Here is a 15,039-nt window from a genome sequence, read left to right on the forward strand (position 1 = left end):
CAAAAATCAAATGTGAGCTTTCCCCTGCTCAGTAGTGCTATTTATCCATCTAGATTATTTTTGGTGTGAGCTACAGAGACGCCCGCCTTCTTTTGAACATAATGGAACTAAATGCTACTCACAGATATCTCCAGGCATCGATCCTGAACAGAGGTTTGTGGTGCGGATGGTGCCACAGGATCTAAACCTGAGCTTGATTTGCATGATTGAATGATTTTGAACACTACAGGGCACTTAGTTCCATTACATTCAAGAGCATCCCACACCCACACAAGCTAGCACAGTTGAGGAAATAATACGCAAATTAGATCTTGGGGCTAACTGCTTCTCTATACAAATAAATGGCATGATGACAGATGATCGAGATTTTTCTTACATATATTATTTAAAGCATCCTAGTACTACTGCTGAGTGACAAAATAAAAATATGTAGGCTTGATTTTGAGTGTAACCAGCCTTTTACTTTCATTTTTGTTGCATGAGATAAAGCCGTATGTGTAAATAATCTTTTAAACTGTACATGGGCTGGATTCATGAGATAACCCCTTCATATTTGCTATATTTTTCTCAAACCAGACTAAACAGGTCAAAATTGGTGAATAACAAAGTCTGTTTTTAACTATATAACAATTTTTAAAGCATGATATGAGTAAAATAATCATAAATGAAGCTGAAACATGGGTTAGATATTCATATTTATGAAGTAGAGGTCTGAAATCGGTGGGGAGTGGTGTTTAGTCGCATCATCATGAACGCATCATCCTTTTTGAGCACTGTTCTTCAGATTAGCCGCTGCCTCCACCTGCTGGTGGTCAGAGAGCAGCAGCATTCACCAAAGCATGGAGCTTCAACACCATCACCAGCACAGTGTTTGACCCCGTTTATTTGTTTAAGTGTAAATTAAAATAGTCAGCTTTACCAGAAAGAAAAATCTGTTTGGTCATTCAATGTTATTTTTATAAACGGTCATTTTTATTGGCAGATTCCTCAGTTTGTCAGACATGCTGCAATAGTGTGTCTGCTGTAGTGACAAAACAACAAGCTTTTTTGACCGAGACGGTCTAATTGTTGGCGGGTGGCTGTAAAGTAATTAGACGTTTTAAAACAGAACCATTTGCACCCCCCACCCCTTGTGTGTGTGTGTGTGTGTGTGTGTGTGTGTGTGTGTGTGTGTGTGTGTGTGTGTGTGTGTGTGTGTGTGTGTGTGTGTGTGTGTGTGTGTGCAAATGGACAAATATTACATATCTGACTATTGGCCCACAGTATCCTGCAGACAAATAAGAAAAATAAAATCACGTACAATACTAAAGTGGAACAATAATCTCTTTTAACTTTCTCTTACAGGTAGGCCTCTGCTGTTTGCAGTCGAACGCTTTTATTTTGTTTTTCCTTTTTCTTTCTTTCTTTTTTTAAGGATTTAAGGATTAAGGACAATTTACGTAATTGTGACCGTTTTACTGCTTTGTAATAAATATTCAGTTTAATAAGCAGAGAAGGACTATTATCAAATGCTGACCATATCTTAAAGATTTCTCGCTCGTCCGTAAGAGTAGCTTTTTTAATTGCAATACATAGATAATTATTAAAATACAAATTTATACCAGCAGGCCTTGGCATAGGACTTTTTTGAGTTAAAGAGAGAGAGAGAGAGAGAGAGAGAGAGAGAGAGAGAGAGAGAGAGAGAGAGAGAATGGCTAACTTGGCAAACCTTAGCTTGGGAAGTTTCGGTGGTTCATTTGGGTTGTTTGCGCCATAAAGCTCGATGGTTACAGCCCAGAACTTGTAGTAAAAGTCTATTTTTATCGTTTTCTTCCTGCAATAAAACATTTCCCCCACTTCATTTAATTTGTATATAACAGAAGCAAAAGCTTTAACTTCAAAAGAGAAAAAAGAAAAGAGAAAAAAGGATTTGAAAACATTTCACGATCGAAACAAAGGAGCATTTAAAAACAAAATCCTCTAGCACCATTTAGGAATTTAAATGTTGGTTTATATTTGTGTATTATTGTTGGGAGAAATTAAATACAAAAATGACATCACATTACTACTTTTATTTAATGCTACACAAACTACACTTTATTTTAGGTTAAATCAAGAACGATGAGGTATTTTCCGTGTGCGCAGTATGTTCACAAATGCATCAAAATCTTACTATTAAAAAAACAATATCAAGTTACCAAAACAATAACTTAAATAATGCAAATAGGTAGCTGAAAGACATTCAGGTAGTCAACAGATCCATGCAAATAACAAATGGCCTAAGGTAGCTATCTGTGTGCGGCAGTACAACACATCTAAGTTCTCATAAAACACTTGTTCCTCTCAATATTATAAGAAAAAAAACACCCAGCATTGTTTCAACAGCACTAACTTTACAACAACATGTGTTACAGGAACATTAAGGACAGACACCAGTTTTCCCTTTCAACCCCTCACCCCTCCCCTCCCAACCAGGCTCTAATCCCAGGTCTGTCCAAGAAAAAACAAAGAAAAAATGAAAACAGTTAACTGTCTCTTCGCCGGTCTTTGTTTTCTTTCTTCATCTTCATCCTGCGGTTCTGAAACCAGATTTTTACCTGTCTCTCGGTCAAATTCAACAGTCTCGCTATCTCGTATCTACGATCCCGGGGAAGGTACATGTTAAACAGAAACTCCTTTTCCAGTTCGAGGATTTGATGCTTTGTATACGGGCAACGTTTTTTTCTGGTGGGCTTTGCGTGAAGCCAGTTGGATGACGGGTTATCTGGAAACCATGAGACAAGAGAGTTAACGCTATCGAGATTAGTGTAAAATTAACAAAACAAAAATAAAACAAGTCCTGCTTATTCGTTTTACGCACAGTATGACTTTTTTCTTTAGAGACATTCTTTTTTGTCTGCTGAGAGGCAATTTTGAGGTTTTTCTCTGGCAATATTTCTGCCGAATTTGGAAAAATGCGCAGAATCTGACGTGAATATTAGGGTCATAGTCACCTTATTTATTATTTTATTTATTTATTTATTTTGGATATGATGTTAATCAGCTAGGAGACCGCTATGTCTCCGTACCTTTGAAACAATGCACTCTTATAATAGCGTCATACGCGTTTTCAAGATGATACAAGCCAATGGCATTCAAAACAAATCCTCCACATTCGCGAAAAATTAAACCCTTTTGCTTATGCTATCTAAATGTTTACATCGAGTGACAATAATAAAAATCCAAACCCTGCATTGCTTACTTGGATCCACCTTCCTTTTTTCCTCTACTGACGGATTATCTTCAGTGGCTTTAGACGCAGTTTCGCAGGGAATCTCCACTAGAGACGCACCGTTTTCAGTGTCAGACAAAAGATGCGTGTGCGTCTCCAAAGTTGTGCATTCCGCAGTCCCAATCAGGGGTTCCGGTTTTATCTCATAGTGCATGCCTGTCGATGGTAATCCCGTCAAACACAGGGACGCAGAGACCGGATCCAGCGCCCAAGAGCGCGTAAACATGCCATCGCTGTCCCCACTCGGGTAAGGGTGATGTATATATGTCGGAGCGGTCGTGTTTGGAGTGTGGGCCGAGATGGCACTCCAAGAGCCACCAAAAATAGAAGATTTCGCCTGCAATGGGCAAGACTCCTGTCCGCCATATTCGGTGACCACCGCCTGCTCCACCCCTGCGGCTGACGAGGAATACCTCGGTGCCATATCCTCCTGCTCGGGAAGAATGCGCGAGTCAATGTAATAACTGGTCCCCAAAGTCGACATTGCAAAGACGCAAAGTCAGAAAACGGCACTCTACAGTCCTGCAGCGTTTAGAAAAAAACGTTTCATTGCATGATAAGCTGCTGCTGTCGTGCGCCAGCTAGAAACTCAATGCGTCCAGTAAGTTGAACCTTGCCCAAGACTGGATAGGGCGCCCCAAACACGTGACCGTGGGACAGAACAATAAATAATAAATCAGCCTAGCGCTCGGCTAAATGGCCACCATTTTCCCCCACCATATTTTAATAGCAAATCCCCGCGCTTTTATTGGGAACTATTTCGTTTATAAGCAATAAACGTTATGAATTTTGTCAAGAGAGCGTATGTTAGTGTAATCAAATCTAGCTGTAAATAGGGACGGGGGTAATAATCCTTTAAAGTATCCATTTGTAAAAACATCAAACAAGGTCTTCAGCTGAATATATATATATATGTATATATATATATATGTATGCATGTATGTATTCATAAAAAAGCATCATAGGGTTATTTACCCCCCCATCAAAAAAACAGACTGTAATACTTTAATGACCTCTATAAAACTTCTAATATGTACAAAAATTAGGCTCGTGGTAGCGGCAGATAAAATATGTCAAGATTTTACTTTTTTATATATACAAAAGCAGCAAACACGTCATTAAAGAATCACCAGGCTTTGGAAGATTTAAACATTCTGGGACAGTTTCCAAAACGCACATAGTTGCGTCTGCGTGTCTGTGGGTCCACTTTGAAGGCAATCTAAAACGGAAAGTGGGATGAGGTTATTTGGGTGCCATATACCAGGCCCCTTTTATCACGGGCAATTGGGTTGTTTTTCTTAAGGTTACAACCTGGCTGTCTAAGCTAAATATCACCAATAAAGCTCAGCCTTTGTGTCCTTTCTCTGGCTCAGGCAGACGCATCCGGCATTTGGAGGCAACTGGCAGACTGCAATGATCATAACCGAGGCCTTGTCTGTCCTTTCCCCCTCTCCAGGACGCATACCACTGCGAATTCTTTCATATTCCTGCTTCCAACACTGCTATTTTACACACATGTACTCACAATCATACAGAGCGGTGACTTTAAAATTATGGACGTGGTTAAAACTTGGTGTTTCTTTTTATTATTTTTTAAATCCCAAAGTGTAGTCATGTGGACTTGGCTTTATAACCAAAAAGAAGGGGAAAAAAGTGGTCTATCCCCTTTGCGCAAAGCCATAAAACACATTATTGCACTTTTTGGAATAATACCTTTTATGCCTCTGAAGCAGTGTGCGCCGAGCAATTAATAAATGCAATTAGTAATTAAGAGCGATTCACTTTTCATGATGTGACGAGTTTTACTGAGGTAATCAAGGCAGTTTTGTGTTGTGGGAGAAATAATATAGCCCAACAACATGAGACTACCTAAACCACTCCACAGCCCGCTCTCCTCTTCTGGGGTTTTTGATTTCTTTTCTTTCTTTCTTTTTAAGTGTGAAATTTTGCTTAGGTGTAGCCTGTTTTATTACTAGTAACAATTTTAGAACTTTCCAAAGGCGAAGAACTCAGTGTACAGGCAGTTAGCAACCACAAGTTGATATCATGCACCAAAACGGCTTTATAGCCCCCCATTTGGAGCTGCTTTTCGTCAAATTAGTCAGAGTGCGTTATTGCTTAGGCGTCTAGATTATGGATTTTACTATTTAAAAAATTGAATGCAAGAAAACCTAACGTAATAACAATTTCAGATAGTTCAGAAAATCGCAATCAAAGGAGTCACTGTTATTCCACGCTTTGTGTGGCACATTTAGATATAATGTCAAGGACAAAAAAAAACGAAGTAACAGGCATCTGCCGAAGGCCTAAACCGTGAAGAACGTCACGCAGTAAAAGTGTAAAAAAACCCAATTTAAAGTACAAAGAGCACAAATGCATTTGCGCTGTACCGGTGCCAGCTTTAAAGTTTTAACAACCCGCAGCTCCTGCTCTGGTTTTGTGAATGAAATAAGAAGGCTGCAGTTGCATGGATGGGTTTTATTCATTTGACCAGCAAAATGTGCAAATATTAATCAAATCTCTGGGCTTCTTTAGCACTCACACAAATACCTACATGTAACTGGAACACAAGTTTCCCCAAGGTCCAGCATGCAAATTCCAATGGTTCACTCAGGTTGAATAAAGAATATGTACAAGCCTGAAGCTCTGAAACACTGTGGTCACATTCAGAGCATTTTCAGCTGATCAGCGTTACAAATGTAACTATTTATAAATACAAACACGACAAATTAAACCAGACATGAAAACGAAAATCATTCAAAAGAGACCAACAATCAATAAGTTAGCAGTAGGATCCTATTTTCATTCTCACAGTTGGGTGTGGGGTCTGCACAGGCGTCCTTGGCATGGATGAAGGAGGGCGCCAAAGACGCACAGTCTCATGAGAAACTGAAGCTGCTGGAGAGCTCTCGGATCCTGTTTTCCCGGCTCATTTTTTTCAGTTTCATCCTCCTGTTTTGGAACCAGATTTTGACTTGCCTGTCAGTGAGGTGCACGCTACGGCTGATCTCCAGACGGCGCTCTCTAGTCAAGTACATGTTGAAGAGAAACTCCTTCTCCAGCTCCAGAGTCTGGTGCTTGGTGTAGGGGCAACGCTTCTTTCGACCACTCTTAGCTGTGAGCCAATTAGCCGTACTTTCCATCTTTCCATCCCCTACAATGAAAATCAGCCAAATATTAGGCAACAGGTGTGACAAACGTCATATTCATTAGAAATCATGAACGGATAACATTACATAAACAAAACATGCCAGTGCCCACACATGAAAATGTTCACTCAAATAATTTATCAACTATACGTATTTATTGCAAATGTTATATATATATTTACAAATATATATATTTATTGCAAATATAGTTATATATATATAACTAAGGTGTGTCCTAAATAATAGTTAATTATATTATTAACAGTTAAAATAAATACACGAGGTCTGTTTTAATATTGACAGCCAAAACATCGTATCACTGTTTTTTTGTTTTTGTTTTTTGGGGGTTTGGGGGATTTTTGTTTAGTTTTTTTTCCTTTGAGAGAGACAATAGCTCTGCATCTCTGCTTTAAATAAGCCAAGTTTAATTTTTCTTCCTCTCTGATAAACTTCTAAGTGCCTGACAGTTCCCCAAAAGCACCAATCTTCCTCGCGTATTTGTGCGGTCAGAAATCTTACGTTTTAAAGCAATGATCGCATCTCCTTTTTTTTTAGCCATATTTCTGCAGCTAATGCCAGCTCTTCACCTTTTACGAGCTTTTCTGGACACTCCGTACTGCAAGTCTCAGTTGGTTCGGGAGAGGACGAGCCTTCCGAGGAGAGGCGGCTGTCCTCTCCTCTGGCCGGGGCGCAGGGCGCAGGGACAGGCGCCTCCTCGTGGCCCTCTCCATGCTCCGACTCCGCCGAGGCGGCCGGCGGCTGGGAGGCTTGGCTGTCCAAACGGGCAGGTCGTTGCAGAGTGAAGTGATTCATGTTTGGCTGGACATCGTGATAGAGCCTGGAGGACGTGTATGTCTGAGACAGGCGGAAGTAGCCGGGGACTGGCACCGTGTTGCCGCTACCCGGGCAGGATGCGCTCGAGTAGGATATGTCATCTACTGTCGCTCCTTTAGGACATTTATCAGACTCATAAAGGCAGTAAGCGCTCTCCTCTTTTATACTCGGCGAGAATGAACACTGAGCCATATGCTGGGCGCTGGGCTGATCCACCCGACAGGATCTCGACGTTTCCAGCCACGTTTCCATTCCTTGAACATACGAAGCAGCAGAGGGGATCACGCTTTGGGTCGTTGGCTCGTTGCGCTTACCGATCCCCGTGAAACAAGAGCCACCGGAGAGTCCATATGAATATTCCGACGCCTGTGGCAAGTACACGCTGTTACTTTGGTAATACGAACCGCTGTCGGTTCTCACGTTGATTAAGGAGTCCACAAAAAAGGAATTTCCAGCTTGGTTGTTGGGGCATGACATCGCTGTGGTATAATTTGACGGTGGATGAAGATAGCCCTTTCTGGCTGACATTTCTTGTGCAAAACATTGCTGAATAATTACTGATACTCACGCTTCTCACTGTAGCCTGCAGCCAATTAAAACACCAGGCGACTACAGACTCCTCCCAGTCCCGATCAGGCATCTCCACTGTGTCATATATTTTGTTTTAGGCTAAGTAAAGAGAAACTTTGAGGGGGAAAAGTGGTGTATCAGATGGGTTTAAGTAAAATCTTTAAATCTCCTTAAACTCTTGCACCTATAAGCCTCGAGGTGCCTGCCTTAAGTTCAGCACAACAACTGCTATTTGAAAACTCAGTTGTTGAAAGCTGTCCCTAACCATTATGTACAATGCATAGCTTTATGGCCAGTTTTACAGCACTGTAAAATGAGGGGTTCTAGAGGTGCCTCAGGATGCGTCGAGGATCCAAAATGTGTGTGACTCTTTGGTCCAGGGACTCTTAAGCTTTCGTGTGCTCATCTGATTGTTAATATTATTGGCCAGAACCTTTTAAAAATTTCTCATGGACTGTCCAATAGCAGAGTGGACAGCTGCTCAACTTTGTCGCATTCATGCCAAAACTTCAGGTCACGTTTTGGTGTGAATATTATGGATTAAAATATCACGACAAGGCAACTTTTATTGCAGATGCTCTGCTGAGCATTTATAAGGGCAGCGAGCAGGAACACTGAAGTAAAGGCGCCACAGTTGAACAATGCCCTGGAGCTGCATTTGCGTAATCGTCCCCTAATAGTGGCAATACTGCAAGGAAGGTAGTTTCTTATTTAACAGATTGGAACTTGTTAATTCTACTGTTATGTTCGCCACCGCTGGGATGCCGTATTTTCTCACGTATTTATTCCTTGCTTCTTCAGAAACACCAAGGTCCATATGCACATACTCCACTTTTACTTAATACTTAACAGCATCTCTCTCTCCATATATTCATATGTATATATATATATATATATATATATATATATATATGGAGAGAGAGATGCTGTTAAGTATTAAGTATTTAAAATAAAAGAATAAATAAACAAAATGTATAAAGATATTTCACTTCTCAGGAAACAACAAGTACTACTTCTAAAAAAAAAGTGCTCCGGTAACCACACACGGATCATATCCCAGTCGGCCGGCCAAGCAAGCAAATCGAGGATCTTAGTTAATTTTTATTTTCCATTTTTATATCATGACAAAGTCAGTTAAAACTAGTTAACAAAAAGCGTTGAGTTAAAAGCAAATAAATAAATAAAAGATACAAATAAAAATAATACATTAAAGCACGCCTTTAAATAAAAATAGAAGCTGGGTTTGTGGCCGACAGATTTAGGTCAGCCTAAAATGTCGCTTATCGTGGGGTTTATCCTAAAATACAACACCGGTTACGTCTATCTCCCTTTAAGCCTGGAGCCATAAAGTCTAGAAATCAGAGCTGCAGTTTATATACAGCCATTTTATATGGCGGCAAACGTGCAGCAGTCTTGCTGGAATGAATGAGAATATCCATTAACCCCTCTGGATTATTTCCCGTCAGATCTAAGTGTGTGCTGCGCGTCAGCTGATTATTATCATTCCCTCATATTATTATTCACATAAAACTTAGGTGTAAAAAGGGGGCTTTTTATTTATCTGACTTTATTAAATAAATGTTAGAAATCGAATGAAAAGCACGCACAAAGGGACAACAAAAGTAACCAAACGAACCATGGCTTCCACTTTTTAAAAGATTTGTATTGATCCCATAGCGTGTATCCAAGGATGATCAAATCCTCTTCCACTAAATGAAGTATGATCTACATTTAAAAATAAAACAAAACTGTATGGTGTTGTAAAAATTAGTGACCCACAAACTGTTTGGAATATAAACCTTTGAGATTTTATTTCTTCATGCGCATTAGATATGCCCATTACTTTGCACAATTTCAACCTGAGAACTGCTGAATTGAATATACACAGAAATAAATTTTCTGCAGTTTTCTTGCGGAACTTTTCCAGAAATCTTATTATTATATGATAACATACAATAAAACATCTTCAGGTCAGTTATATGCAGACAGAAATGATTCTGGATGTTGTGGGAAATAGACTTTCTTAAATCACAAGAAGAGAAGGGGAAAAAGAAAAATACATCCCTGTCACTGTGAAATGAATATGACAGTATGTCTGTGCCTACCTTAACAATAAAATCCTGAGGTGGTTACATATTTAAAGCGGCTGAACGTCGAGTCAAACTTCCTTCATATCTCAATTCACGGCAATGACATTGATCTGAGGAGCGCCACCCAGTGGGCAAACACAACAGGCCCACACTGGAACGCAACACCAACGGAATATTCCTACCACGGCAAGATGCTGATACAAATGAGGCCGGAAAGGTCCGTGAACACAAGTTTCAGTGCTCCCAGCCGTTGTTTTTCAGGCCCTTAGTCACAGTTAATAACCTTGGTCTCAGACGCTTTATTGCACTGCACTCCAAACGCTCCAGACGAATCCGCGTTTTATGGCCAAGTTACTGGAGCAACTGGGAGGATGTGCAGCAATCAAAGCGGCATTCCTGGGAGCCTCACAGGATGCACGGTATAAGGAAGGCTACAGGGCCCTTATTAGCTTATGACAGGCTATTCAAGTTGTTTTCAGGGCCCTAGTGCTGATTATAAAATCACATTGAACACTTTTTCTTTTTTACCATCTTTTCATGTGCAGTTACCTCCATTTGCCTGTAAGATTCCCAGCTTGTTTATGTACTAACATACTTATGTAAGGTCTTTGGATTAAATCACTCCACATAATAAATAAATGATGATACTGTTGGTGGTGACTGTACTCACAGTCTGGGGTTTCTCCGTGTCTTTATTTACCCCATGTGCTACTGCTGGTTCAGGCTGACACAGGCTGACTTGAGCGTCCAGTAACAGCTACAACACTTCGTGGAGCCACATGAGAAAACAAATACATTTGTTTTTTAATTAGATCTACGCGATTTTTTAAAGTGTCAAGATCGTTTCAGATTGACCTAATAGGAATGTAAGGTCAAAAAAAAGCTTTTCCACATCCCCCTCCCAGAAATGAATGAAAGCCTTGTAACGGATATCAAATAATAACTGCAGAGGATCTGATTTCCAGCCACGAGGGAATAAAAAGCGTCAGACCTACATATCATGCATCTGATACGACCCACGTGCTGGCATATAAAACAAAATATTGGATTATGTTTCTTTTGGAGGCTCTTTTATCAGAGGTTTGCCCTTTGGACGAATTTGGAAAGTAATCCAACTTTTACGAGCAAGGGCTCGACAAAGCGCATGTAGTAGGGTCAAGCGCAGATGTTAAATATCAGTGAATCTCAGACTTAAGTGCATGAGACGAACAAATTTGTATCAGATTATGACTTTACTCATTCCACAACTATGCAATGCCGTGGCAAGCGTTTTTCGACCAGCTGATCACTATCAGTGGTGTCAAAAATCAGGAGGGGGGTCTGTTAGTAACTCCAAAACCTAGAAAAAAAAAACGTTTTTAAATCCCCAGACTTCTTGTATTTGCACAGGAACACTGAAAAGATGGCGGGGGGGGGGGGGGGGGGGGGGGGGGGGAGTCAAAAGTTTCGGCCCGCAAAAGATCTGTGTTCGCGCTAAAATTGGGCCAAATCAAGATCCATTAAAGGGGACAGAAAGATACACGTGCGTGCGCAAGTAAACTTTAATCATATAGTGGAACAAAATAGGATTTTTTTTAATGCATCTTGATGTATATTATTAAATAAAATGAAGGGAAATCAGACAGATGTGGTTTTCTGCGTAAGCACCCCCATGCAACCATTAGACTTTAACATCTGTCGAGCTTAATAATAATAATAATAATAATAATAATAATAATAATAATAATAATAATAATAATAATAATAATAATAATAATAATAATAATAATAATAATAGAGCAAATTGTGTTAAAGGTGTATAAATAATTATTGATGGAGAGTGGCACTTTAAAATCTCGTCCTCCTGCCCAGGTAATGATATAGATGTGTGTGTAAAAGAGAGAGGTGCGTGTCCGCTGTCTTTGTTCAGTTTTTTTTTATAGCAGGGGGTTCGTGGTGTAGTACTGTAAACGGTCTCTGTTCAGTTTCTTCTCCTTCATCCTTCTGTTTTGGAACCAAATCTTGACCTGGCGATCTGTCAGGTTGAGCATCCGCGAAAGCTGCAGACGCTTCTCTTTGTTGATGTAAACACTGAAGAAGAACTCTCTTTCCAGTTCCCTGATCTGATATTTGGAGTATGGACATCTCTTCTTGCGCGTCCTCTGGCCACCTGGAAGACAACAAAAGGCAAAAGATCGTCACTTAAGATTAACATGGACCCCTTTGCACCCGCGTGAGATCGCCAGTGTATTTCTCGCTGATAAGCAGCCCCAGCTTTGGAGTTCAAGTATCTTCCCCCTACACTCAGGCCTACAGGATCAAGACTTGTAAACAAAGGCTGGGATTGATAGTGAAATCTGTGAAGTGGGGGGGGGGGGGGGGGGGGGGGTTGACATCCATTAAGGAAATCCTTTATTGGGGGGGATCATCTTGGCTGTTTTGGGGATTGAAGGCGTAGGCCTAAACGACACATGAGAGTATCATGTATCTGGTATTCTTTTACTGTTCCCTATTGATCTCGCTGTGGGTAGAGAGCAGTTATTTTAGCTTCAGCACTGTAAATGCTGTCATGGAAAGCAGCTGGTGCATTAAAGCCTTGCAAATCCAGTGAATTTGTAAATATTTATCCAAAGAAGCAGGGTTAAGCCTAAACTCTTGTCCAGAGTCAGATTTAAACGCCCAACGCACTCCACTTTGCACTGCGCGGAATAAACAAGAATGCTAAATCTTAAAATGATCCAAAAATGGCTTATAATCAATGCAGAGGCTCTGTGGTGTGTTTAAAATATCTAGGTCGCTGTTAGGCTGTTATGTCAGTAGTATTTAAAAAAAAGAAAATAAAAATTAACATTTGGCATATAAATGTTTTACAAGGTAATTATAAAAGTCCATACAAGTGCACAAATGAAGGGGAAAAACAGAGGCCATGTTGGAAATCTTGAAGACCAGCTTAACGCCAAAGTCTTCACGGCCAATTTCAATCCCAAGCACGTGATCTTGTCGTTTATAACATAGTTTTGTTGTAGGGTAAATCTGCAGGCCCTCCATAAACCTTACGTGCTTATAAAACTGCATATAAAAAGCTTTAAGAGCAAGGCGTAAGATTTTTCTCTGTGCATTAAGCAGGTTCACTCACTGCTGCTTTTGCTCTGCTTCTCCTCGCTGTGGCCGGAAGACGACTTGGGGCTGCAGCTCTCCGCCGTGTCGGAGCCCGGGTGCGCAGGAGCTGGGCTTGCTTTGGCGTGTCTCTCCGTGTCTGTCGCGTGTGCCGTCGGCGTTGCGCCGTTCTCTGCGCTCCCGTAAGCAGTGTCGAAAAACTGATCGAACGCCTGTGGCAGGACCCCGTTCCTGCCAACGCTGCCATAGAAGCTGGGCGTCGGGTTGGAGGAGCTGCAGTGGCTGGCGCTGGGGCTGCCTTTCACCAGGATCTCTCCCCCCCGAGAGGTCGGGCTCGTCCAGCTTTCCCTGTGCACGATGTCCTCAGCGAAGCAGTGCGATAGGCTCCCCCTGCTGTGGTGCCATTTACTTGAAGTATCAATGCCATAGTCTCTGAAAGCCACATCTCTCACGGATGGGACCTGTGGAAGAGCTGAGGACTGGTAGGAGTATGTCATGGGGCAAGAGGACTGGCTCTGGGTTAAATAATGAGGGAGACCCGAGAACTCTGCTCCGGAGACGTAGTAAGTGCAGCTCGGTAAATACATATTGGAGCCAGAGATCCGTTCATCAAAATCCATATTCTGTGGCTGAAAACGTCCTATAATAATCCTTGCATAGTTCCTCCGCGACGCTGCGCTCCAGTCACTTTGAGGCAGACTGGTGGAGCAGAAATCCTTAGACGTACAAGCTGACGTGGGGATCCATCTCTATCCATTCCTGAGGGCCAAAGCCATGTGACCACTGGCACAAAATGACAGATAGCCTACGTCTCAACGTGTAGGTTATATGAGTGAAAGAGTTTATGAAGTCGATCTTTGGCCGTGTGGAAAAGGAAAAATACTGAAACGGAATTTTGCTCAGAACTATTTTGGATATGCTGGAAGAGCTGAGCCTCTTATACACTGATTTTCATTGTTCCAGTGGGGTTATCTGGCTGAAGGCCTATTAGTGCCATGCTACAGGGTGGAAAACCCCTCAATTATATCAATTTTTACGCAGGCCAAGCATACCTGCAATTATATTATTTTATTTTTTATTTATTTATTTTTGGTTTCTTTCTTTCTTTCTTTCTTTCTTTCTTTCTTTCTTTCTTTCTTTCTTTCTTTCTTTCTTTCTTTCTTTCTTTTTATTGTTTTTAAACCTAACATTCGCCTTAACCCCGACCTCAGCACAGACGCCTGAGCGCTTTTGAAGATGAAGATCAGGTTTTCGGCCGCGTCCGCAGCAAAGATACACACCCGGTTACGCACGTAAGGGTTAAACTTTGAGACACAGATGACAGCATTTAGATAGAACAGATGATCTGTTGAGTTTGATAGCTTGACAGATTCCAGTTTTGAAAAAAAAAATGGTGCTCAGTCACACATGCGTAAATTTATTAAGAAATTAGAAGCCTGTAAAATGGGATTATTTCTTGTCTGTGGATTTAATATAGCTCCTCTGGTTATATGGCGACCAATCAAGTCCCCAAGTGTGGGGCGATGCGAGACATTGTGTACTTTTGCTTTTCAGGCATCCGCACAGATTCACACCCAGGAGCAAAAAGATAACAGACTGTGAGGCTTTTTTTTCCATTATATTTCTATATTTGTAAAGTTTTTTGTTCAGACCAGCATTTCCATGATCGTTAAAACATACTTTTCTATTTAATACCACATTTCCCCCAAAAATACATTGAACCGCAGTTTGTTTTTTTGTTTTTGATTTTGTTTTTGCGTAAAAGTTGAAAAAAATTATATATATATATATATATATATATATATATATATATATATATATATATATATATATATATATATATATATATATATATATATATATATATATATATATATATATGTTTAATGTAGACATTTACGTGTTCATGTACTATGGATAATAGAGGTATTTGTCGAAGGGGTTCCAGTCTTTGGATCGCTTGTTCTCTCATTGCAACGCCCAATATAAACCTTTGGACACGGGCGATTTCCCACACTCCAACCCATTTTCATTTGTCATCACTGCTGAC

The 15,039-nt window shown here is 40.6% G+C and overlaps 3 protein-coding genes across 3 annotated transcripts; all 3 read right to left on the reverse strand.

The window, feature by feature from the left end:
• Nucleotides 1-1,880: 1,880 nt before the first annotated feature.
• Nucleotides 1,881-3,776, reverse strand: hoxa9b (homeobox A9b). Its single transcript, XM_086312024.1, has 2 exons — nt 3,221-3,776; nt 1,881-2,743 (listed from the first exon to the last, which is right to left on the reverse strand). The coding sequence occupies exons 1-2, from the start codon at nt 3,732-3,734 to the stop codon at nt 2,505-2,507; spliced, it is 753 nt and encodes a 250-aa protein (XP_086168150.1). The 5' UTR covers nt 3,735-3,776; the 3' UTR covers nt 1,881-2,504.
• Nucleotides 3,777-6,115: 2,339 nt separating this feature from the next.
• hoxa10b (homeobox A10b) lies at nt 6,116-7,842 on the reverse strand. Its single transcript, XM_086312023.1, has 2 exons — nt 6,987-7,842; nt 6,116-6,404 (listed from the first exon to the last, which is right to left on the reverse strand). The coding sequence occupies exons 1-2, from the start codon at nt 7,759-7,761 to the stop codon at nt 6,130-6,132; spliced, it is 1,050 nt and encodes a 349-aa protein (XP_086168149.1). The 5' UTR covers nt 7,762-7,842; the 3' UTR covers nt 6,116-6,129.
• A 3,506-nt stretch (nt 7,843-11,348) lies between these two features.
• On the reverse strand, nt 11,349-14,482 carry hoxa11b (homeobox A11b). The gene is made up of 2 exons (XM_086310000.1): nt 13,009-14,482; nt 11,349-12,042 (listed from the first exon to the last, which is right to left on the reverse strand). Exons 1-2 carry the CDS (start codon nt 13,607-13,609, stop codon nt 11,810-11,812), a joined length of 834 nt encoding a protein of 277 aa, XP_086166126.1. The 5' UTR covers nt 13,610-14,482; the 3' UTR covers nt 11,349-11,809.
• Nucleotides 14,483-15,039: the final 557 nt, after the last annotated feature.

The sequence above is a fragment of the Aulonocara sp. 'chitande type north' Nkhata Bay genome, linkage group LG11 (genome assembly GCF_057382095.1).
Source record: "Aulonocara sp. 'chitande type north' Nkhata Bay isolate Kocher_YH1m ecotype deep benthic linkage group LG11, A_spYH_male_GT1.1, whole genome shotgun sequence".
NCBI classification, from domain to species: Eukaryota; Metazoa; Chordata; class Actinopteri; order Cichliformes; family Cichlidae; genus Aulonocara; species Aulonocara sp. 'chitande type north' Nkhata Bay.